The 23,367-nt window shown below is 44.8% G+C and overlaps 1 protein-coding gene across 2 annotated transcripts in view; it reads right to left on the minus strand.

Moving 5' to 3' along the window:
* LOC147008618 (leukotriene C4 synthase-like) overlaps positions 1 to 19,779 on the minus strand; it is a 43,203-nt gene extending 23,424 nt beyond the window's left edge. For both annotated transcript variants that reach the window (XM_085864493.1, XM_085864492.1), the window contains exons 1-2: positions 19,622 to 19,779; positions 19,294 to 19,393 (exon numbers count right to left, since the gene is read on the minus strand). In XM_085864493.1, the coding sequence (XP_085720619.1) occupies positions 19,294 to 19,393; positions 19,622 to 19,688 (167 nt within the window). In that variant the 5' untranslated portion in view covers positions 19,689 to 19,779. The remainder of the gene's footprint in view (positions 1 to 19,293; positions 19,394 to 19,621) is intronic.
* Between the last annotated feature and the right edge of the window lie 3,588 nt (positions 19,780 to 23,367).

Below are 23,367 nucleotides of genomic sequence, written 5' to 3' on the forward strand. Positions count from 1 at the left end.
CAGAGGTAAGTTAACAAAATAACTCGGCAAGCCAAAATAGAGGATGAGAAGGACATGGCTAAGATTATTAAACAAGAATAGTGCAAGGCTTTATTGAAGTATATCAGGGGAAAAGAACGGGTTAGGATGAGTGTGGGCCCATTGCGGAATAGCATCGGGAGAGTGGTTCGTGATGAAAGTGAGATGGCAGGCTTATTAAACAGGTATTTTGCTTCAACGTTTATACAGGAATAGTCAGGAGAATTGCAAATTGCTGAGAGTATCTATCGAGGAGGTGAGGAAGGGCTTTTACAGAAAATCCAGGTTGGAGTGGAGGAAATACAGGAACAGCTCGGAAATCTAAGAGTAGAGAAGGGCCAGATAATATGCACCTGAGAGTATTGAGGGAGGTGGCTGAGCAGATAAGCACGATATTAACGGATGATTTCAATAGCTCACTGGAGTCAGGACAGGTTGGAGAGTAGCAAATGTAACACCAATATTTAAGAAAGGATCCAGAGAAGAATTGGGAATTACAGACCTGTTAGATTGATTTCAGGTGTGGGGAGGTGTTTTAGACATTAATTAGGGACAAGATGAGGAACCATTTAAACAAATACAAACTAATTAAAGGTAGTCAGCATGGGTTTACCAAATAAAAGGTAGTTCCTGTTCAACAAATCTTTTAGAGTTCTACAAAGCAATGTCTGATTGGGTGGACGAGGGAATGGCAGTGGACAAATAGTGGGGCAACTTAGCTAAATATAGCATAACAATTGTGCATTTTGTGAGGAAAGCACCAAATTTGGCACACTAGTAGCATATCATATTATGAACAGATTTGGATATTGGGCCATCTCAAATTTTTGATGGCAGTGGAAAATGGCTGCCACTGCCCAATATCCAAATCTGTTCATAATATGATAGGCTACTAGTGTGCCAAATTTGGTGCTTTCCTCACAAAATGCACAATTTTTATGCTAAGTTGCCCCACTAAAAGTATATCTAGACTTTATGAAGGCATTTGATAAGGTACAACATCAGAGGTTGTTCGTCAAAGTGAGGGCTTGTGGAGTGATTGACACAGCTTAGTAGATTGCACAGCTTCCTATCACTAAGCCAGTTTGCAGTTGGATTGCAAACTGGCTTAAGGCCCGGTCACACCTTGACGTTTTAGCCAACGTATGCCGATTTTTGGATTTTTTTTCTAAAACGCTGGCACACGTTGAATACGTTATGGGTAAGTTTTGATAACATTGAGAGCACGCTGAAAAACACTGCCATACGTCGTTGTACGTTGGCTTTAAACGTTGTACTTTTCGGTTATCCTCAAATTTTTTCATGCTTGAAATTTCACGACGTATACCGGCGTATGACTCACACGTTCCGCTACGCTGGCCACAAGTTGTATGCACGGTCTGCGATCGTTGACAGACGTCAACACATGCTACTTGTAAGTTAATCATAAGTTGAGACATGCCGAGGTAATGTTTAGCGTACCCGAAACTTATTTCCTACCTATGATTAACTTGTTGTTGGCACGTTACGCGATCGTTGCCACACATCGACAGACGTTACTTTTAAGTTACTCATAGGCTGAAAGACGTCGGTATAATGGATCGTCCTTGCGTCAGCGTCCACGGCCACGGCCAGGACACTTATTTGCAGCATTCTTCAAACTTTTCTTCGGCATGACGAGGATGTTCACACTTCGATGTCTAGCTTGGCTATGATTCCAATTGTCCATCGGCAGCGTCTATTTAAATAGTCGAGTTTGAGCGTTTTAACATGTTCAGAAGAAACGCTTCAAATTTCCAAACCCCAGCGTCAAAAAACAAAGGCGAGTGACAGCAATTTAAATCGTTCATTGTAAACAATGAAAATAGCTGAGTGGTACCGTTTAAAAGTCGTTGAGTGTAAAAAAAAAATCGAATTGTTGAGTGCAAGCGTCGACTTTCTATAGTGGGGTTTGAGCGATTTAGCACGGTCAATAGAAACGATTAAAATTTCCGAGCGCCAGCGTCAAAAAACAAAGGCGAGTGACAGCAATTTAAATCGTTCATTGTAAACAATTAAAATAGCTGAGTGGCACCGTTTAAAAGTCGTTGAGTGTAAAAAAAATCCAATTGTTGAGCGCAAGCGTCTACTTTCAATAGTGGAGATGCAGCCATTTAAATCGTTGAGTGGCAGCCTATGAATAGCAAACCCCACGTCACCGGCAAAGATAAACTGCCGCACGATATGGATAAGTTAGGCTATCGTTGGGCATAGTTTGTGAACGCCGGCTTCACGATAATTATTCATTGGTATATCGTATCTATAAGTAATCAAAGCGCTCTATGCACATTATTAGTTCATTGTGCATTTGTCCAACCCGTTATGAATAGACCTAAATCGTAAAAACAAGCTATAGCTCATTGTTGAAAAAGCCCCATAAAAAATTAGCCGCGAAGAACTTCGAACAATGGTGCAAAGATGTCTCCTACCCGTGGACACGCGGACGCAGGGAGGATCCATCATAACCCACACCCTCCCCCTCACACTCGCCTACTACTGCCAACATGAACAAACTACAACTAATACTAATACTAATACTGATACTGTTACTGCTGACATGGACATCGACTCAAAAAGGACTCGAAAACAATGTTGGGTTCCCCTTTTATGAGCAGCATTTTTATATACCAATTCCCAAAACCGCTGGGAACACGTCTTTATATGGCAGTTGTAAGTTAGAAACACGTTCATTTATTTTTTTTTGTTGACCGGAAGGCGTCATTGGAATACGTCTACATACGTCGATGTGTGTTGGGACTACGTAAAGAATTGGTTCAAAGCACGTCAAACATAAGTTAGAAATAAGTTTCGCGTAAAAAAGACATTACCGCGACGTGTTTCGACTTATGAGTAGCTTATAAGTAGCGTTTGTGGAAGTGTGTAAGCGTCCGCATATCGTTTGTAAAACTTATCCCCATTGCATGCGGAACGTGTGTCATACGCCAAGTACGTCCAAAAATTTTGAACATGTTTAAAATTTCTTGACGTACTCTACTTACTACGACGTATGATAGCGTACTTTAGCGTTCTACTCACGTATACCAAACTTACTCATACCGTATTTGACGTGCCCCAACGTTTTAGACACATTTTTCTTAGGTCGGCATACGCTGGCAAGATCGCCAAGGTGTGACCGCGATGTTGTCACTTCCATTTCTACGGCAGTTATGATTCGAATTGTTGTGCGTCAGCCTTTTAATAGGCTACATCACGACATCGTCGGCGATGCGTGCAACGCGCTATGCCTAAGTTAGACTATCGTTGGGCATCGGTTGTGTAGGCCGACAACAGGTTCAGCATTCGTTGGTATAAGTTATCTATAACACAACGAAACGTTCTGTGTCTGTTACCAATGCGTTACACATAAGACCAAGTCGCTATGAATACGTCCGAATCTTTAAAAAAAAAAACATCAAAAGTTCAACGTAAGCCAGTGTTTTACATACATTTTAATACGTTGCCATCGCTGGCTAAAACGTCAAGGTGTGACCGGGCCTTAACATTGAGAGCATGCTGAAAAACACTGCCATACGTCGTAGTACGCTGGCTTTAATCGTTGTACTTTTCGGTTGTCCTCAAATTTTCCATGCTTGAAATTTTAAGACTTATGCCAGCGTATGACTCACATGTTCCGCATAACGCTGGCCATAAGTTGTAGCCACGTTACGTGATCGTTGACATGCGTCGACACACGTTACTTGTAAGTTACTCATAAGTCAAAACGCGTCGAGGTAATGTTTAGCGTACCCAAAACTTATTTCTAACCTATGAGTAACGTGTTGTAGGCACGTTACTTGTAAGGTACTCATAAGTCGAAACACGTCAAGGTAATGGTTAGCGTCAGTGTTCCAGACTCCCTGGGGTTTTTATTTTTTTTTCTTCTTCTTCGGTATGACGGTGATGTCGACACTTCGATTTCTCGTGCGGTTATAATATAATATAATTAAAAGGCTGCCGCTCAACGATTTAAATCATAACCGCACTGGAAATCGAAGTGTCGACATCACCGTCATACCGAAGAAAAAAAAAAAAACAGGGAGTCTGGAACACTGACGCTAACCATTACCTTGAGTGTTTTGACTTATGAGCAACTTACAAGTAACTTTTGTCGACGTGTGCCAACGATCGCATATCGTGAGTACAACTTATTCCCATCGCATGCGGAACGTGTGTCATACGGCAAGTACGTCGTAAAATGTTTAACACGTTTATAATTACAAGACGTACTCCACTTAATACGACGTATGATAGCGTACTTTAGCATTCTATTCACGCATACCAAACTTACCCATACCGTATTCGACGTGCGCCAGCGTTTTAGACGCATTTTTCAGAGGTCGGCATACGCTGGCAAGATTGCCAAGGTATGACTGCGATGTTGACACTTCCATTTATGCGGCGGTTATGATTTGAATCGTTGTGCAGCAGGTTTTTAATAGGCTACGTCACGTCATCGTTGGCGATGCGTGCAGCGTGCTATGCACAAGTTAGACTATCGTTGGGCATAGGTTGTGAAGGCCGACAACAGGCTCAGCATTCGTTGGTATAAGTTATCTATAAGACAACGAAACGTTGTGTGTCCGTTACTAATATGTTATGCATACGACCAACTCGTTATGAATACGTCCGAATCTTTAAAAAAACATCAAAAGTTCAATGTAAGCCAGCGTTTTACATACATTTTAATACGTTGCCATTGCTGGCTAAAACGTCAAGGTGTGACTGGGCCTTAAGGCAGGGGACTTTCACTCAGAGAGTAGTGAATGCATGGAATGGTCCCCCTGGAAAGGTAGTGGCAGCAGAAACAGTAGATAAGTTTAAATTGGAATTAGATAGGTTCCTGGAAGTTATGGAGAGAGGAATATAGGGATGTTAACAAGACTTTTTGGTAGCTTGAGCATTGATGGGTGATTGTGTGCATGTGTATGGAGTGCTGTTGCCGGGGGTCTCGTCAAGGGGTTGTATGGTTGATGTGTGTTTTTTAACCAAGTACATATCTGCTCTCCTGAAGGGAAAAAAAAAATAGATATACAAGAAAAATTACAAAATCTACAACCAACCCCCCCACCGCCCCCCCAATCTTTTTTTGAAAAATAAGAACAATAAAAAAAAAACATTTTGCATTTCCTTATTTTGATCTTGTGTTGATAAATTCGTGTAGTGTTGATTCTGAAAACTAATGCTGTGTTGGATGAACAATCGAATCAGTCTCTGGGCTGCAGCAAACTGACTACTTTAACATTCAAAAAAAAATAAAAAAATAAAAATCTAGTCCCCTTGGAACTCAAAACTTGCTCTGGGACTGTGTCAGCCAGTGGTTGCCATGTCAGGAATCAAGTCATCAAATCTTTTGATGGAATCGTCCACCTGCTACTCCCGGAGCAACTCGAGTGTAATGCTATTCCTTGAGATTCCAACAGTGGAGGTCACAAGGCTCCACTCACAATAACGTCCTATTGCTGAAATGTTTCCTGATCCTAATCCAGAAGCGACCATCTTGCTGATAATTGGACCAAATGTTCCTCAGCTGCTTACGGTCAGAGAATCTCGAAATGGACCACCTAAGGCACTGTGTCACAGCGTATGGACCTTGGATGGGTGATAATTGGCGATGTATGTCTAGACAGCATCCATAGCCCTGAGAGAGTGGTCTATTGTACCCACATTCTCGACAAAGGAAGCCCATCAGTCTGCTCTCCTTGTTCTAATCGTGCCACAATCAAGGATGTCATCCTGCCACATTGTCACATACCTTCAAGTCAACTCTTCGAGGGATCCTGTACCCACAGAGCCTACGGTGACGAAGTTGGCAGTGACATCTTTCAGCAAACAAAGAATGACAAGCCAGGTCAGTCCATAGAAGACAACTATTTTCTTGTGATCATGGAGGATGGATTTTTCAGGAATGACAATGGCAATTGGGTGGCTCCGTTACCTTTCAGAGATGATGTAACACTTCCAGACAATTGACCCCTTGCAATCAACTGCTTAAAGTCCCTTTGCAAGCTTCTGGATAAGAAACCAGCCCTGAAACAACAGTATGTGGACTTCATGGTTAAACACTTTTCCAAAGGACATGCTGAGCCAGGTGAACCAGGAAGAGGCAAAATAACAAAGATGGTATCGTCCTCATTTTGCTGTATTCCATCGACGCAAACCTGAAAATATTCATACGTGGTGTTCGCCGGCAGTGATACCTATCATATCTAATAAGGTACTATTTCCTGGTCTAGACCTCGTGAATAGTCTCCTCGGGGTATTAGTATGCTTCAGACAGGAACCCATCACCATCATGGCCAACATAGAGCAAATGTTCCATGGTTTCTATGTGTGTGGGGATCACAGAGACTTTCGACAATTTCTCTGGGATTCCAAACTACCCATTAAATTCACTTTACCTGCTGCAGTGTTCGTTAATGATCCAGAGTTTTGTTCCATAGTCGTATTAGCGACCAAGCATGACTGTTCATTGGGAACACAATGTTTCATACATTTCTAGAAGTGGAAGTTCAAACCCCCCAAACACGTCGCATGTGGGAACAAATGATCGGTGTCTTATATAATCCCAGATGTGATTCTCTTGGAGAAAAAAAAAGTTTCTCTAACGCACGAGCTCCTTACTACCTTCCTGGTGGAGGTATGCACTATTGTCAATGCTCGTCCACTTGTACTGGCGTCTACAGATCCAGACGTGCCAGAAAATCTTGACACCAACAGCACTACTTACCATGAAGACAACACCTCTTAATGCACCACCAGGCGATTTTGGTTATCCTTCAGACATCTTTGGCCATCAGTGGTGACGTGTATAGCATTTGGCGAATACTTTCTGGTTACAATGGCGCAAAGAATATCTTCCGACCCGACAGCCCCGTACGCAGTGTAAAAAAAAAAAAAAATCAAGAAACGCAACCTTTGTGTCAGTGACATTGTTCTGCTGAAGCTGGATGGATGCGCACAGGAACGACTGGTCCTACGGACGTGTAGTTGAGATATTGCCTCGCGCAGACAGTCAGGTTTGAAAAGTGTGAATCTACACCATGAACAACAGCAAGACCCGTAGCTCAGGTCGTACTGCTTCCACCAGCGGGGGAAGAGTGAATTCCTTCATTGTTTCTATGGATTGTGAATTTCATATTCTCATGTTATTTTCCACTTTGTCCCTATCCGTTTAGCCATAGTCTGGTCTATGAATTTGGTGACTGGATATGATGTACTATGGAGTCAGTTTATTTCATTTTTGACAAATGTTCAACAACAATTTGACAATGTTTCTAGCCAAGGTGCGTACCCTGGTTCGCATGTTCATGTAATTATCTTTGCTCAATCAATTGCTGTGGTAGTTTATATAACAAGCTCGAATGAGCTAAGATCCTCGTCCTCTTAATGATGATGTCATAAAAACGAATATGACATCATTGTGATGTATCAGGTTTGGGATAAATTATCTGTGCTAATGCCCGGCTTGATTCCCGCAAACAAAATTCAAACAGCTTGCCTAGTTTCAGAGATAATGGAATAGGCGATTTCCATTGGCGGCGATATAATGACGTCAACTTTTTTTCTGGGAAGAATTTCCAAAATCGGAGATGGTTACTGCCTGCGCGTGGGCTTTCTGCATACACATGGCAAGTTTCACGAAGATCTGATGAAAACTCTGGGTTGTGAAACAAAAAGTCAAAAAATAGGAATGATGTCATAAAAATTGATATGACGTCATAGTGATGTATCATATGTGCGGTAATTCATCTCTGCTAATGCCCTGTTCGATTCCCACAAACAGAATTCAAAAAGCTTGCCTAGTTTGAGATAATTTTTTAGGCGATTTCCATTAGAGGAGATATTTTGACGTCATAACTTTTTTTCTAGGAGGAATTTTCAAAATCGGAGATGGTTACTGTCTGCGCAGGGTATTTTTACATATATATGCCAAGTTTCAGGAAGTTTCCATGAAAATTTCTGCTAATGCCCTGTTCGATTCCCACAAACAGAATTCCAAAAGGTTTTTTTTTATTTTTTTTTGTATACCTTGGTCGAGGCTCGTATGAGAGCTAACACACAACTCACAGCAAGGAGGCATGAGACAAGAGGGGCGGGAGTGGAAGGGACAAAACATTGGGGAACAGACACATTAGGTGAACTGAGGAAGGGAGAGGGATGGGGATGGGACGTGGAACATGGCGAAGAGAAGATGGACATTACAGGGACTTTCAGGAAGGAAAGCAGGAGAAATGAAGGAAGTGGGCTTGGGTGGATTATCGGGGGTAGAAAAGATCGAGGATTTGGATGGGGGAAGATAAGAGGTGGTGGTGAACAGCTGTTTTGAAAGCCTGGAGGGAAGAATGGGAAAGAATAGAGTGAGGAAGTTTATTCCAAAGGCGGGAAAAAAGAGGAATCAAAGAGTGAAGATGAGCAGCGATTCGTGATTTTGGTAGTTTTACCAGAAGGGGGTTGTTGGCGGACCTTGAGCGCCCTGTGGAAATGTGGTGGGGACAAATCGCAGAGAGAGCAGGGGGGCAAGGCTGGAGAGGAGTCGGTAGAAGACAGAAAGACCACCGACCAACCTGCGGTGATTGAGTGAGAGGCCCCAAGACTCAGCTTCATTGCGTGAGATGCCGATGATCTTAAATGCCCTGGTTTCGACAGCGTGAAGCCGAGAAAGGTGGGAGGCAGGAGCACCAGCCCAGAGGGGAGAGCAGCAAGCTTGCCCAGTTTCGGAGATAATTTTTTAGGCGATTTCCATAAACGGAGATATTTTGACGTCATAACTTTTTTCTAGGAGGAATTTTCAAAATCGGAGATCGTTACTGTCTGCGCAAGGTATTTTTACATATATATGCCAAGTTTCAGGAAGTTTCGATGAAAACTGCAGGCTGTGAAACAAAAAAGTCCACAAGAACAACAACGTGAGTAAGACTTTGAGATCCTCCACGAGGATTTAAAAACTAGGCGAGTAGTGTGATGTAACCGAGCTTGAATATAAAATGTATATTCATACTCCGCTCAGGTTTTGCCTCATGCATATTTATGCTTCACCCATGTGCCACACCATCTCCGCTGCAAGCGGGCGAGAGTGAGTCTTCCCTGGTCTGGTGGGACGTGTGGCTTTATGGAAAAGGCACGGTTTTTACCGTCACACTTGGAGTGTCTGAAAGTAAAGAAAAAGTGATTTCAACCTCTGCAAGTGTTTGTTAAATTGCCTGGAGCATTCTTTATTCAAAGAATCTGGACATGGAGGCCATTCCAGGATAGGTAGCACAGGCATCAATAATGTTCATGCCAAATTATATTTGGCAAGCAGGATATTTTGCCCTCTTTTTTGACAGATTGAACCTCCGCCACCTGATGTTGCACTTCCATTTTGCGGTGGGCGGTATAAGTGGCTCAGAGCTTTGGCTCTAAGCCTTTGACTGAAACCAAGAGAGCAACATAATTGACGTTTTCAAAGTCCATTAAATAATTGAAATTGATCGATTAACTTAAAGTTTTCCCATCACTAGGGACGGATTCTTTTCCTAGTATCTCTTATATCTTGAACACCAACTAAAATTGAATTGCATGACTATTTCCTCCAAAATATTTTGTAATCCTTCTCACACCAGACAGATATCATGATGGTGAATACTTTCTGGTCACGGTGTCACGAATAATATCTTCCGACGCTGCAGCTTCGTAAGCAGTGGAAAGTCAAGAAACGCAACCTTTGTGTCAGTGACATCGTTCTGCTGAAGGTGGATGTGCACAGGAACGACTGGCCCTATGGACGTGTGGTTGAGACATTTTCAGGTGTACAGTGTATCCCAGAAAACATCATCTTTCTGATGTCAATGTGAAACATGGAAGGATGACAGGCTGAATCAATCTAATGTACATCCATTACCCTTTTTCAAACAACTTTTTTGAGACATCCAACATTACTGGACATCACCTGAGATACCCACATGACTTTTACACAACAGACAGATCAACTCACTGTGAGGGTAACTGCAAAATCAACACACTCAAAGCACTCACCAATATAACCTTTGAACACGAAGAATCACTTCGAACAACCGACAAATGGTTCATCTGGACTACCATCAATTATACGAGCCCAAGTTAGGCCACCATTCCTTCAGACCATAATATACAAAAAAATACAAAACAAAGCTCTCAGGATAAGAACAGTTTGCCCAAGATCGACAGACATGGCCCATTTACATACTGAAACAAAAGTACTTCCCATTGTAATCTACCTAAATATGAAAGGCACTCAATCGCCTTTGCAGCTCAATATCCCTCTCACCCATATCACTCAATGACCACCCATCCTCCACCACAACGACATGTGAAACGTAACACATCTGTGTGCTGTCACATTCACAACTGTCTATCATCACAGTTCATAAAATGTCATGCACCAAACAATATCTTCAACCACCCTATGCCCGAAATTCACTCTATTGAAGCAACACTGAGTGGCGAAATGAGAGTAACTGGCCAGCCTCCATTGTGGACACCACCCATCCCTTGTGCAATATCAACTTAACCAACATAGGCTGCAATCCACAATAAACCCAACACATCCTCTCTGTCCATCAGCCCCACAAACCACGACACATATTATGAGTAGTTGCCCCTCCCTGGTCCAAAACAAAACAAACAGACGTCTCTTCAACACTAGATCTCTGGGAGCGTCTGGCAAACGCTGTTGGATACTTGAGTTCCACCGGTCTTTCACTTGACGAGAGAATGAGGCTACAACAACCATTCTATAACCTATGTGCAGTACTAACATGACATATATTTACTATCTCCACTACCTACTTACCACCTGGAATTATTTATTTACACAGACACTTTACCATCACCACTACTGACATATTGGATTCGCTATATATGCTAGATATCCCTTATTGTCGGGTTTTCCGTCTGTGTGTGTGTGTGTGTGTGTGTGTGTGTGTGTGTGTGTGTGTGTGTGTGTGTGTGTCTGCAACGCGAGGATCCACAGCACGAACCAGCAAACCGATTTCGATGAAACTTCGCCAACATGTGCAATATGTGCTGGGAATGTGCGCGTTTGAATTTCGTTGCCTAGCAACCACCCGTTGCTGTGCAGCGGCCGAAAAACCGGGTACAGTATTTTCAATACTTGTCCTTCAGTTTTGAATGTAGAGAAACGAGACTTCGGAATTAAACACTTCGAGATATTTAGAAAATTTTACTCGAGCAAATTTTTGATTTAGGTTTTATTTTTCAAATGGTAGTCCTTCAAAAATCGGGTGTCTATTTTCCGTCATTTTTATGAGGGGCTTAGGAAAGTGGGCGGAGCTTAGGGAAAGTGGACGTGGTTGATTAAAAGTAGGAGTGGCGTAGGAAAATGGGAGTGGTGTCGGAAAGTGGGCGTGGCTTATGAAAAATATTGTGTGGCTCAGGAGGTGTGGTCAAACAAGAGCATTGAGAGAAGTTTATCGGGTTTTCCGTCTGTGTGTGTGTGTGTGTGTGTGTGTGTGTGTGTGTGTGTGTGTGTGTGTGTGTGTGTGTGTGTGTGTGTGTGTGTGTGTGTGTGTGTGTGTGTGTGTGTGTGTGTGTGTGTGTCTGCAACGTGAGGCTCCACAGCACAAACCAGCAAACCGATTATTTTTCAAATGGTAGTCCTTCAAAAATAGGTTGTCTATTTACCGTCATTTTTTATGAGGAGTGCCAGTTGGTAAAATACGCAATAGGAAAAATCTTGCCAGGCAGAGGAACAATTGTATGTGAACCAATACGTCTTGGCAATGAATCTTCGTCGGTGGATCGGTCAGAATGAAAAGCATCGTATCCAGCGCTTCGATCCTAGCGAATCCCTCGTCGCCTACCGGCTTGTTTATTTATTTGTAAGCAGCCTGTGGCTGCTTGGCTGCATCATTTTCCGGGGGCGCGGCTGTGCCGCTGATGCAATGCCCGTTACCAGCACACTGGTGTTCATTTTGCAGAACTCAGGATGATAAGCTGAGTCAACCCTACCTGGTGTTAATGCAACGGCCTGACAAGGGTTTGAACCCAAGACCATGGGATCTTAAGCCAGCAACCTTAACCATTAAGCCAACACCAGGCCTGACTGACATATAATATTGAATTACTTTTTACCATTCTACAAAATTAATTTCTTTTGTTTACACTTTACCATCTTCCCTGCTACAATAGATGACCTACTCAAAAGAAAGCCTTTTATTTCTGATGCCAATGTGAAACACAGACAAGTCGAATTTGCAGTTTTCACCAGCATAAACAAATAGCAGTGAGAAGGAAGTTTGAAGTCACTCGACCGTATTGTTTACAGTCCATTGTTAAACACGAGCATGATCAGCATTCCCATCCTCTGGCAGTCACACCACTCGCACTCCTGCCGGGTGGGAGTGCCAATCTCTGCCGGGAAATTTATAGTGGTGATATTTCCACAAAGTGATACTTTCTTCTGGAACACACTATACAGTTGATTTTAAAAATAAAAAAAATAAATAAAAACTTCACCAACCAAATTTGGTCATGCTAGATTTGGTAATGTTTTTGTGGCATAAAATGCAACAAAAATAGAATTTTCCACTCGTGATGTTATCTGGGGGACATTGTCCACATACAAATTATTTTTGGGACATACTCTAATCATATTTGGACTTGATGGATAACAATGTAGAATTTTTGTGCTATAAAATGCACAAAAAAAGAAAAAAAAAAGTTGTTTACAGTGATTTTTTTTTTCTAATTGGATGTAAAACTGTTTTTAAACCATAATTTTTGTGACATAAATGGTCAAGTGATCAATTTCAAAGTTTTCATCATACATACAGTGCCTATATATATATATATATATATATATATATATATATATATATATATATATATATATATATATATATATATATATATATATATATATATATAGAAAGTCTACACACCCTTTGTTACTTTAAAGAGCCTGGAATTAAATTGCTTTAAATCACACTTCCCACCTTTATTTACACACCATAACCCACAACTTCCGAGTGAAAAATAAATTCCACAAATTTCAGAAAATTAATTAAAAATACAAAAGTAAAATATAATGGTCAGTCAGATAAGTGTCCACCCCTGAGTGAATACTTGGTGGAAGCACCTTTGACTGCAATTACAGCTGTGAGTATTGGGATAGGTCACTACCAACTTTGCACACCTTGATTGGGCAATATTTACCCATTCTTAACTGCACAAAACTGTTCCACATCAGTAAAGTCGCATGGAGAGTGCTGATGGACAGCAATCTTCAAGTCATGCCACAGATTTTCGATTGGATTCAGGTCAGGGTTCTGACTGGGCCACTCAAGGACATTTACCCTTTTGTTTCTTAGCCACACCAGTGTAGCTTTGGCTGTGTGCTTCGGGTCGTTGCCGTGCTGAAAGGTGAACTTCCGTCCAAATTTCAGCTTTCTTGCAGAGGGCAGCAGGTTTTCCTCGAGGATTTTTCTGTATCTTGCTTCATCCATTTTCCCTTCTATCTTGACAAGTGCCCCAGTCCCTGCTGATGAGAAGCATCCCCATAACATGGTGCTGCCACCACCATACTTCACAGTTGGGATGGTGTTCTCTAGGTGATGTGCTGATTTGGGCATGCGCCAAATGTAATGTTTTGCATCGAGGCCAAAAGGTTCCATCTAGATTTCATCAGACCACAAAACTTTTTGCGATATGGCTTCAGAATCTCCAGAATGGTTTTTTGCACATGTTAAAGAGGATTCAAGGTGGGCTTTTTGAGTAATGGCTTCCTTCTTGCCACCCTGCCATACAGGCCAGACTTGTCGAGTGCTTGGGATATTGTTGTCATATACACACAGTGACCAGTCTTTGCCAAAAAGGCCTGAAGCTCTTTCCAAGTTGCCATTGGCCTCTTGGTGGCCTCTCTGATCAGTCTCCTCCTTGCTTGGTCATCCAGTTTGGAGGACGGCCTGATCTAGGCAGGGTCTTGGTGGTACCATACGCCTTCCACTTGCAAATAATTGTCTTGACTGTGCTCCAAGGGATATTCAAGGCCTTTGAAATATTTTATACCCATCCCCTGATCTGTGCCTTTTCACAACTTTTTCCCAGAGGTCTTTTGAAAGCTTACTTCTCATGGTTGAGTCTTTGCTGTGAAATGCACTACCCAGCAGAGGAAACCTACAGGAACAGATGATTTCATTCTGAAATAATCAAAATCACCACAATTTAACACACATGGAGGCCAATTAACTTGGTGGGTGATTTTGAAGGTGGTTGGTAACACCTAAGCAAATTTACATTTGCTATTATAAAGGGAGTGGGGGGGGGGGCACTTATCCAACCAAGATATTACAGTTTTGTATTTCTTGTTTAATTTTCATAAATTTGCATAATTTGTTTTTCACTTGTAAGTTGTGGGTTACAATGTGTACATAAATGTGATGTGGAAAAAGCCTGGCTTCATGCAATTCAATTGCAGGCCAAAAGGTGGAAAATTTGAAAGGGCATCGACTTTATATTGGCACTGCATAATATATATATATCGGACCGTGACATTCGTGGTTCCGCATATTCGCGGGTTCCGTGTATTCGCGGTTGATAATGTGACATGCTCCTACATTCGTGGAAATTGCCCCGCATGTTCGCAAAAATGTTTTTTTTCATGACCTGCGAACATAACAGTTCTAAAACATATCTTCCATAAGCCGTGAACATGACCTGCTTCCTGGACGTGTATTGTAGCTTTGCAGCATAAACATAGTTTCGCAGGATATCTCACCAGTGTAACATGTCATTCCCCACGAGTTACTTACGGAATGAAAACACCAACAGCATTTATTGATGCATTCAGTAATTACCAGGTCGCCACACATAAACATCACACAATGGAAACATTCAGCACATCTTAATGCAAATAAAACCATCTCACTGTTTTCTTGAGGCAGTTGTCCTGAAACAACTTGACGTTGCCTCATAGAAAGCAAACCCAACTGAGGGTAATCTCAGTTCCTTCCATAAAGCTCGGAACAAGTGTGTGTCTACTCTCAGGAGAGCCAGAAAACATCTTTCGAAGCTCAAGTCTGAACTCTCAAGCCTCTCCCTCCTCCATATCCTGGTGGTGTCTAATCAAATCTGTTTCTGGTGTATGTTCCCCCTCCACCCCCTCCCTTACCTCAAATGGCCGCACTGCTGATACCCCCACGTGAAAAGGCTGAATGCCTAAACTCGGTGTTTGCAGCTAAATCTTGTGCCCGAAACTCATCGCTTTCTGCACCCACCTTACCCAGTTGCACCCACAGGTCCCTGGACTCTGTGTCCTTTTCTCCTGACATGGTGGAGAGCTTGCTGTCAAACCTCGACTCAGATTCTGCAACCGGTCCAGACGGCATCAGCCCACATGTCCTAAAAACCTGCTCCTCTGCTCTTGCTCACCCTCCGTCTGTTCTATTCACCCTCTCATTCACTCAAGGTCATCTGCCATCTCCTTGGAAATCAGCAAACATGACTGCTCTGCATAAAAAAGGGTAAAAAAACAAATCCCTGCAACGACAGCCCAATCAGCCTTCTCCCAATCATCAGCAAGGTTATGGAATCCATCATCGCTTCAAACATTAAATCCTTCCTCTTCTGCAATGGCTCGATTTCCGATCATAAACTTTGTTTCAGATCAGGTCACTCCACCCTGGATACACTGCTTCTGCTCTCCCAACAATGGATGGAGGTTCTCAATGCCGGACATTAAATCAGAGCCATATCCCTCAACATCTCATGTGCTTTTTACACAGTCTGGCACCCTGCGCTGCTCACCAAACTCTTTTCCTATGGTATCCAAGGCCATCTCCACTCATGGCTCGCAGACTTCCTCTCCTGTCGCAGCCAACGTGTAGCCCTAAATGGAGTTCTTTCATCCCCTCTTCCTGTCCAAGCTGACGTTCCTCAAGGCAGTATTCTGGGCCCTGTTATTTTTCTGGTTTTCATCAATGATTTCACCGACTCTGTAAAATCCTCTTTATCCCTTTGCTGATGACTCCACCCTCTGTTGTACCATCTGTCATCCCTCAGACCGGCAAGCAGCAGCTTCTTCGCTCTCTGCTGATGTGGGTAAAATCACAAACTGGTCCAACACGTGGAACACGTCTTTCAATCCGGACAAATCTCACAATGTCTCTCCGAAATGACCGTTTAGAACCCCCACCGCCCCCCCCCACACCATCGACTTTCTCAACAAACCTCAAGAAGTCCTTTCATTCAAGCTTCTGGGTTTAATGATCCGTCATGATCTTTCCTGGGAAAGCCACATTTCCAAACTGGCCTCAAAAGCCAGTCGCCGATTGGGAATCCTCCGTCGTGCAGTCCTTCCTCAGCCCACCTGAGTTCCTGACCACATACAGAGCTTTCGTCCGTAGCCTGATGGAGTACTGCTCTCCCCTCTGGGCTGGTGCTCCTTCTTCCCACCTTTCTCGGCTTCACGCTGTGGAAACCAAGGCATTTAGGATTGTTGGTATCTCCCGCGATCAGGCTGTCTTTGGGCCTCTCACTCTCACCACAGACAGGTCGGTGGTCTTTGTGTCTTCTTCCATCTCCTCTCATGGCTTGCCCCCCTTGCTTTGTCTGCAATTTGTCCCCACCATATTTCCACAGGGCGCTCAAGGTCTGCGAACAACCCCCTTCTGGTAAAACTACCAAAATCACGAATCACTGCTCACCTTCACTCTTTTGTTCCTCTTTTTCCCCGCCTTTGGAATAAACTCCCTCACTCCGTTCAATCCCATTCTTCCCTCCAGGCCTTCAAAACAGCTGTTCATCACCACCTATCTTCCCCTATCCAAAACCACGATCTCTTCTACCCCCGTTAATCCACCCCAAACCCACCTCTTTCAAATTCTCTGCTTTCCTTCCTGAAAGTCCCTGTAATGTCCATCTTCTATACCCCATGTTCCCCGTCCCATCCCTCTGCCTTCCTCAGCTCTCCTAATGTCTCTGTTCCCCACCGTTTTGTCCTTCCCACTCATCTCATACCCCCCCCCCCCCTTTTTGCTGGATGTTGCGTGTTCACCCTCATACGAGCCTCGACAATGTATACAAAATATATATATATATATATACACACACAAACCTGTTTACATTACTTACTTGATGGGTTCTGTGTCATTTGATACTGTCATCGGCTTACAATAATTCAACTTTGCTCGATAATGTTCTAAGATTATGATTACTGCTTTCTTGGTGCCCGTATTGCATATGACCAACTTCTGACAGTTCCCCCAACACAAGTTACTTCGCTACTTAAACACATAGACATGTAAATATAAGTGTAACTATCAGCTACTTAAACTCATGGACCAAGCTCGTTTTAATACAATCTAACTATTGGATTCCCCCCTTTCCACGTAACAATATTTACTGGATTATTATAAAATCATTTGTCTTTGTTCTAATTTTGAAAATTTGATGAGATCAACAGCTGACATGTCTTGCAAGAAATCTTTTATACAACAGGCATGACACAAAGAAGCATTGTGTATGTTTGGAGCATATCAAAAGAGGACTCTGTGGTTCAAATGGGTTTCAATTGATATATTGCCTGAAAATGAGACAGCAAGCGGAAGAAGCTCAGATCCCTTGATAAACTGGTATTAATTCACTCAACTTCCCTCTCGTCTATGGAATGGAATAACTATATCTTTGTTGTCTTGCTCTTCCATTCATAGCCATCCCATGGAGTGTACAAAACATGGACGATATTTAAATATGAGGAAATATAACCCGTCCCTCACTGATGGGAATGTGGAGAGGAAGGGGGAGTGGGAGAGCGAGGAAGGGGGGCGAGGGGGAGAGCGAGGAAGGGGGACGAGGGGGAGAGCGAGGAAGGGGGACGAGGGGAGAGCGAGGAAGGGGGGAGAGAGAGCGAGGAAGGGGGGAGAGAGAGCGAGGAAGGGGGGAGAGAGAGCGAGGAAGGGGGGGAGAGAGAGCGAGGAAGGGGGGGGAGAGAGAGCGAGGAAGGGGGAGAGAGAGTGAGGAAGGGGGGAGAGAGAGCGAGGAAGGGGGAGAGAGAGCGAGGAAGGGGGGAGAGAGAGCGAGGAAGGGGGGAGAGAGAGCGAGGAAGGGGGGAGAGAGCGAGGAAGGGGGAGAGAGAGCGAGGAAGGGGGAGAGAGAGCGAGGAAGGGGGAAGAGAGCGAGGAAGAGGGGGAGAGAGTGAGGAAGGGGGAGAGCTAGGAAGAGGGAGGGAGGAGGGGGGAGGGAGGAAGGAAGGGGAGGGAAGAAGGGGGAGGGAAGAAGGGGGAGAGGGAAGAAGGGGGAGAGGGAAGAAGGGTGGGGAGAGGGAAGAAGGGGGGAGAGGGAAGAAAGGGGGAGGGGAGAGGAAGAGTAAGGAGGGGGAGAGCGAGCGTGGAAGGGGATAGTGAGTAAGGGGGAGGGAGGCAGAGAAGAGGGGGGTGAAGGAGGGAAGAGAAAGGTTGCTGCCTCTGCATCACTGCATCCATTTACAACGATAGTGTATGTTGATCGTTTCCATGTATGAATTTGACCAATTAAATATTAAAGAGTTAACACAGACAAACACACACCTTCCCGTGATTAAGCCAACGACAGAGAGTGGTTTTGTGTCATTTGCAGGAACAACCATTATTCAAAGAAACATGTAAGGATGGTTTCACATGATCATTCATCATGACCATTCCCACTTTGTTGACATACCATCCCAACATCCACACAATTAAAAGAAAAAAATGACTTGTGATAATATATCGTTGGAGCTTCAACACTTTTTAAAGTCTGCACAAAAACATGAAAAAGTCAAACAGATCGAGGTTTTATCTTCAACTTTATTTTGTATGGGGGAAGATGGACTTGTTTATTGGAGAAGTTTTTCGGAGAGTGGCATGAAGGGGGAACGTCTGGGGTGTGTGTGTGTGTGTGTGTGTGTGTGTGTGTGTGTGTGTGTGTGTGTGTGTGTGTGTGTGTGTGTGTGTGTGTGTGTGTGTGCAGGGGAAGGATGTGGGAGTTTGTAAGAGGCCGTTAAGGGGAAGTTTGACACAGTGCACGAAGGGAAGAAGGATGAAAGGGAAGGTTGTGAGAAGGAAGTGTAAAAACCGTGCGTTTTAATTTTTTTTTTTTTTAATTTTCATGGATCGATGGTCTTATGGTCACTTTGAAACAAAGAAAAGACAACAAAAGCCAGGTAACCTGACTCGACGAGTGCAAGAAGATTTTGTCTCGTTATTACAAGGTAAGAGGGGCACGCCAGGTGTATGCGTCAGTGCGGGAGAGGTGCGTACTTACTGTGCTCGCGATACGCGCTCGAACTCGGGCGGACCAGTCATGGTTGGAGGAGGCACGTGGAACCTCCGGCGAGCGTAGATCACCTGCCATGCAAAATGCGCTGCGGAAATCAGATCGACATGAGTGATTGACAGAGCTCGGGGTGATGGAACAACAAGTTGCATCATTTAGCGCTTCGATTTGACTTTGTCACGCGTTTCGCAGGCTCCACGATTTGGGATCCCGCCAAATTGTTACGTTCACACGGTCGGCGAAACACTCTTGGCAATGATAGTTAATTGCAAAATAATACGCACAACCGAATGCAAAGGAAAGATAAGCCGCCAACCTTGCTCCAGGAACGACAAGACGGTAACAGCTGCCAACCATTCCGTAGCATGAAGCGTGGGCGCCATGGATCGTCAAGAATGTTTTCAAGAACTGGTGACTCCGCCCATTCAGTTAGAAGTGGGCGTGGTGGCCACGCCCCTCGTGTGTGACGCAGAGGATCAGGGCGGGGTGAGTGGAGGAGTACATATATATTGGCAAGGTTGCTGACTGGCTCCATTGCCTCCTCGGGAGAAGTCCTGTGTGACTCAGTTCCTGGGTTGACATATATATATATATATATATATATATATATATATATATATATATATATATATATATATATATATATATATATATATATATATATTTAAATGAAATGAGACATGAATGTGGAATTTGTTACTTTTCATACCACAAGGGTAAAGTACATGTTTGTAAAACACCAGCAGGAATAAGTTGGTGGGAACGATCAGGCGCAAGAGGAGGATGATGAGGGAGTGAGTATGTTGATGAGGGCGACTGGGTTATAGGGGAGGTGAGGGGGGAGGAAGGTGAGAGAGGAGGACAAGGGGGTGGGGGGGGGGACTACGACAACGATGCTGGCATTCACAAACTGGCTGACGAGGCGCAGGCGCGCCAGCTGTTAACTGTCACCATGGTGTTTCCCAGGCAGGGTGATTAATCAATATGTGCACTGCCCCCACGGATAAACGTGGAAAGTGGTATCCCATTGGCTGACATTCGTAAGATCTTATGGTGTCGTTCACGAAAAGTAGGTGAACCATCTCAGGAGGGCAATTTTGTTCCGATCGGACAAACCACACACAAGTTATGGTGAAAAATGTTAAAATGTCTGTAATTAGGTCATGACCTTAAAAATTAGGTCACACACAAGAAAATTCGATGCAGGTGGAGGCCATTCAGCCCATCATGATTGCACCAAATCAACACCGAACCAATTGATCAACACAAGATCAGGTCAGGTATGGGAGCATGTGCCAGAACAGCGCGTCGCTGCGTCCACTTTCCGCCGGTACTCCAGGGGCCTCCGTCTGGCCATCCCCCAGGCAGATGCCAGGCCCATCCCCATCTCCTTGAGATGATGGTCAACCTGCTGCAACCATGAGGCACGTGGTCGGCCCACTGGCCTCCTCCACTCATGAGACTCCCTCGCTGAGAGAATCTGGTGAGCAGGATCAGCGTCAGGAAAACGAGCCACATGTCCATACAGCCGCAGCTGACGCTCACGGACAATGCAGGTAACAAATCTCATCCGAGTCTCTCTCAGCAACCGCTTGTTGGACACAAAATCCGACCAGCGATGGCCAAGGATTCTCCGAAGAGACCTGGTACCAAAGGAATTAAGTCTCCGTCTCAGATCCTTGGTCAAAGTCCAAGTCTCGCACCCATAGAGCAAGACTGGAAGTACCAAGGACCTGAAGACTCGGACTTTCGTCCTCCCGCACAGGTACCGGCAGCGCCACACCCCATGATCCAGTGAATCCATGACTCCCCAGGCCCGACCCAGACGTCTATTGACCTCCGGCTCACAACCTGCGGAGACATGAATATCACTGCCAAGGTAAGTGAATCTATCCACGACCTCAACATCCTCACCACAAACAGACACAGACAGGACAGCAGCATCCAAGATGTCACCGAAAGCCTGGATCTTAGTTTTGACCCAAGAAATCCGTAATCCCAACGGCTCCGACTCCTCATTCAGCACCTCGAGGGCCCCCAAGAGGATGTCTAAAGTCTCCGCAAAGATGACTGCATCATCTGCAAAGTCAAGGTCCGAGATCTTGACATTGCCAAACGATGCACCACAACTTGATCGCTCCGACATCCTCCCAAAAATCCAGTCCATACAAGTGCTGAAAAGTGTGGGGGCAAGTACACATCCCTGACGAACTCCAGTAACAACTGGAAATAAGTCAGAGATGGCACCACCACACTTCACAGCACTCTCAGTACCAGAGTAGAGTTCAGACATCAGATCGATCAGTTTCGGTGGCACCCCACGAAGACCAAGAATCCTCCAGAGGACATCCCGATTCACTGAATCGAACGCTTTACAGAGATCAACATAGGCTGCAAGCAGCCCCTGCCGAAACTCTCGTCTGCGTTCGGTGAGGACACGAAGTGCAAGGATACGGTCAATCGTTGACCTCTTTGGTGTAAAGCCTGACTGCTCTGGACGCTGGTGCTCAAGCAGATGGTGGCGAACCCTATCTAGAATTATCCGAGCAAAGACCTTGCCCGGCACTGAGAGCAGCGTCACCCCTCGGTAGTTGTTGCAGTCTTGGCGATCACCCTTCCCTTTCCAGAGAGGGACAACAAGGCCCCTCTTCCAGTCAGTTGGGATGATGCCTGTGTTCCAGGCAGAGCACAAAACTGCATGCAACGACACGAGTGCAGCATTTCCACCAGCCTTGAGAAGTTCAGCATGGATGCCACAGATCCCTGGAGCTTTGCCCCGTTTCAACTGGTTCACCGCAGCCCGTGTTTCCACAAGCGATGGTGGACCACAGTTGATTCGAGGGTCAGCAACAGGGATTGTAACACCCTTGACGTCCAACTCGACAGCTGGGGGATCAGCCTGGTACAACCGCTCAAAGTAACCGGCCCAGCGGGCCTTCACTTCAGACTCCTCTGTCAAGAGCCTACCACTCTCTGCTCGAACTGCAGTGCTCCGAGGGATGGGCTTGGATGAACGTAATGTGCGAATTCCCCTGTAAGCGGGACGAGAATCACCTGTCCACAGGTGATGCTCTACCCCCTCACAGATTCCTCGCACATAGGCCTCCTTGTCCACCCTCAGTCCACGTACAGTTTTACGCCTCAGCTCCCTGAACAGCTCAGCTCTGCCATTCAGCCTGGCCCTGCGACTCTGGTCGATGGTATCCAGTGTCCCTTGAGAGACAAAATTCTTCTTTGCCCTGCGGTGAACTCCAAGGCATCCACCGGCAACATCAAGGACGGTGGTCTTGAAGGTGCTCCACAACTCTTCAGGACCCCCCAAAGCACCCAGACCCTCCAAGTGTCCACTCAGCCTGTTCGCAAACTCCTCAGCTACTCTCTCATCCCTGAGCTTGGCAACATCCAGCCTAGGCTGGGATGGTACCATTCTCCAGGATTTAAGGTGCAGCTTTAGAGTTGCTACAACAAGCCTGTGGTCAGTATTGAGGAACTGAGCACTCCGGTAGACCCTGCAGTTCTGGATCATCCTCCAACGACCGTCAATGAGGACATGGTCAATCTCCTTTGCCACACCGCCAGCGTTGGAATACCAAGTCCAGCGATGAGCTTGTGGGCGCTGAAACCATGAACCAGCCACCCTAAGTCCATGACTTCTTGCAAAGTCAAGGAACTTAGTGCTATTCTGGTTCATAGTTCCTGACCCATGGGGACCAACACACACCTCATAACCATCCCTATCAGTTCCAGTCGATGCATTGAAATCCCCCAAGACTAGAAGTGTATCTCGTCTGGGGCACTGATCAACCACAGACTCGAGTGTGGCGTAGAATGCATCCTTCACGGTGAGATCACTCGCCTCAGTCGGAGCATAAATAGAGACCAGGGAAATGACACCCAAGGAGTGGCGAATCCTTAATCTCATAATACGCTCGTTGACCGGTGTTACCTCAATTATCATTCGGGTCAGCTTATGGGACACAGCTACAGCAACTCCTTGGGTATGGTAACCATCAGAGCGACCAGACCAATAGTCGGTGTAACCACCCACTATTATCTCGCCGC

Source organism: Eptatretus burgeri, chromosome 18, assembly GCF_056783735.1.
Source record: "Eptatretus burgeri isolate ZD-2024b chromosome 18, Ebu_testis_v1, whole genome shotgun sequence".
Lineage (NCBI taxonomy): Eukaryota > Metazoa > Chordata > Myxini > Myxiniformes > Myxinidae > Eptatretus > Eptatretus burgeri.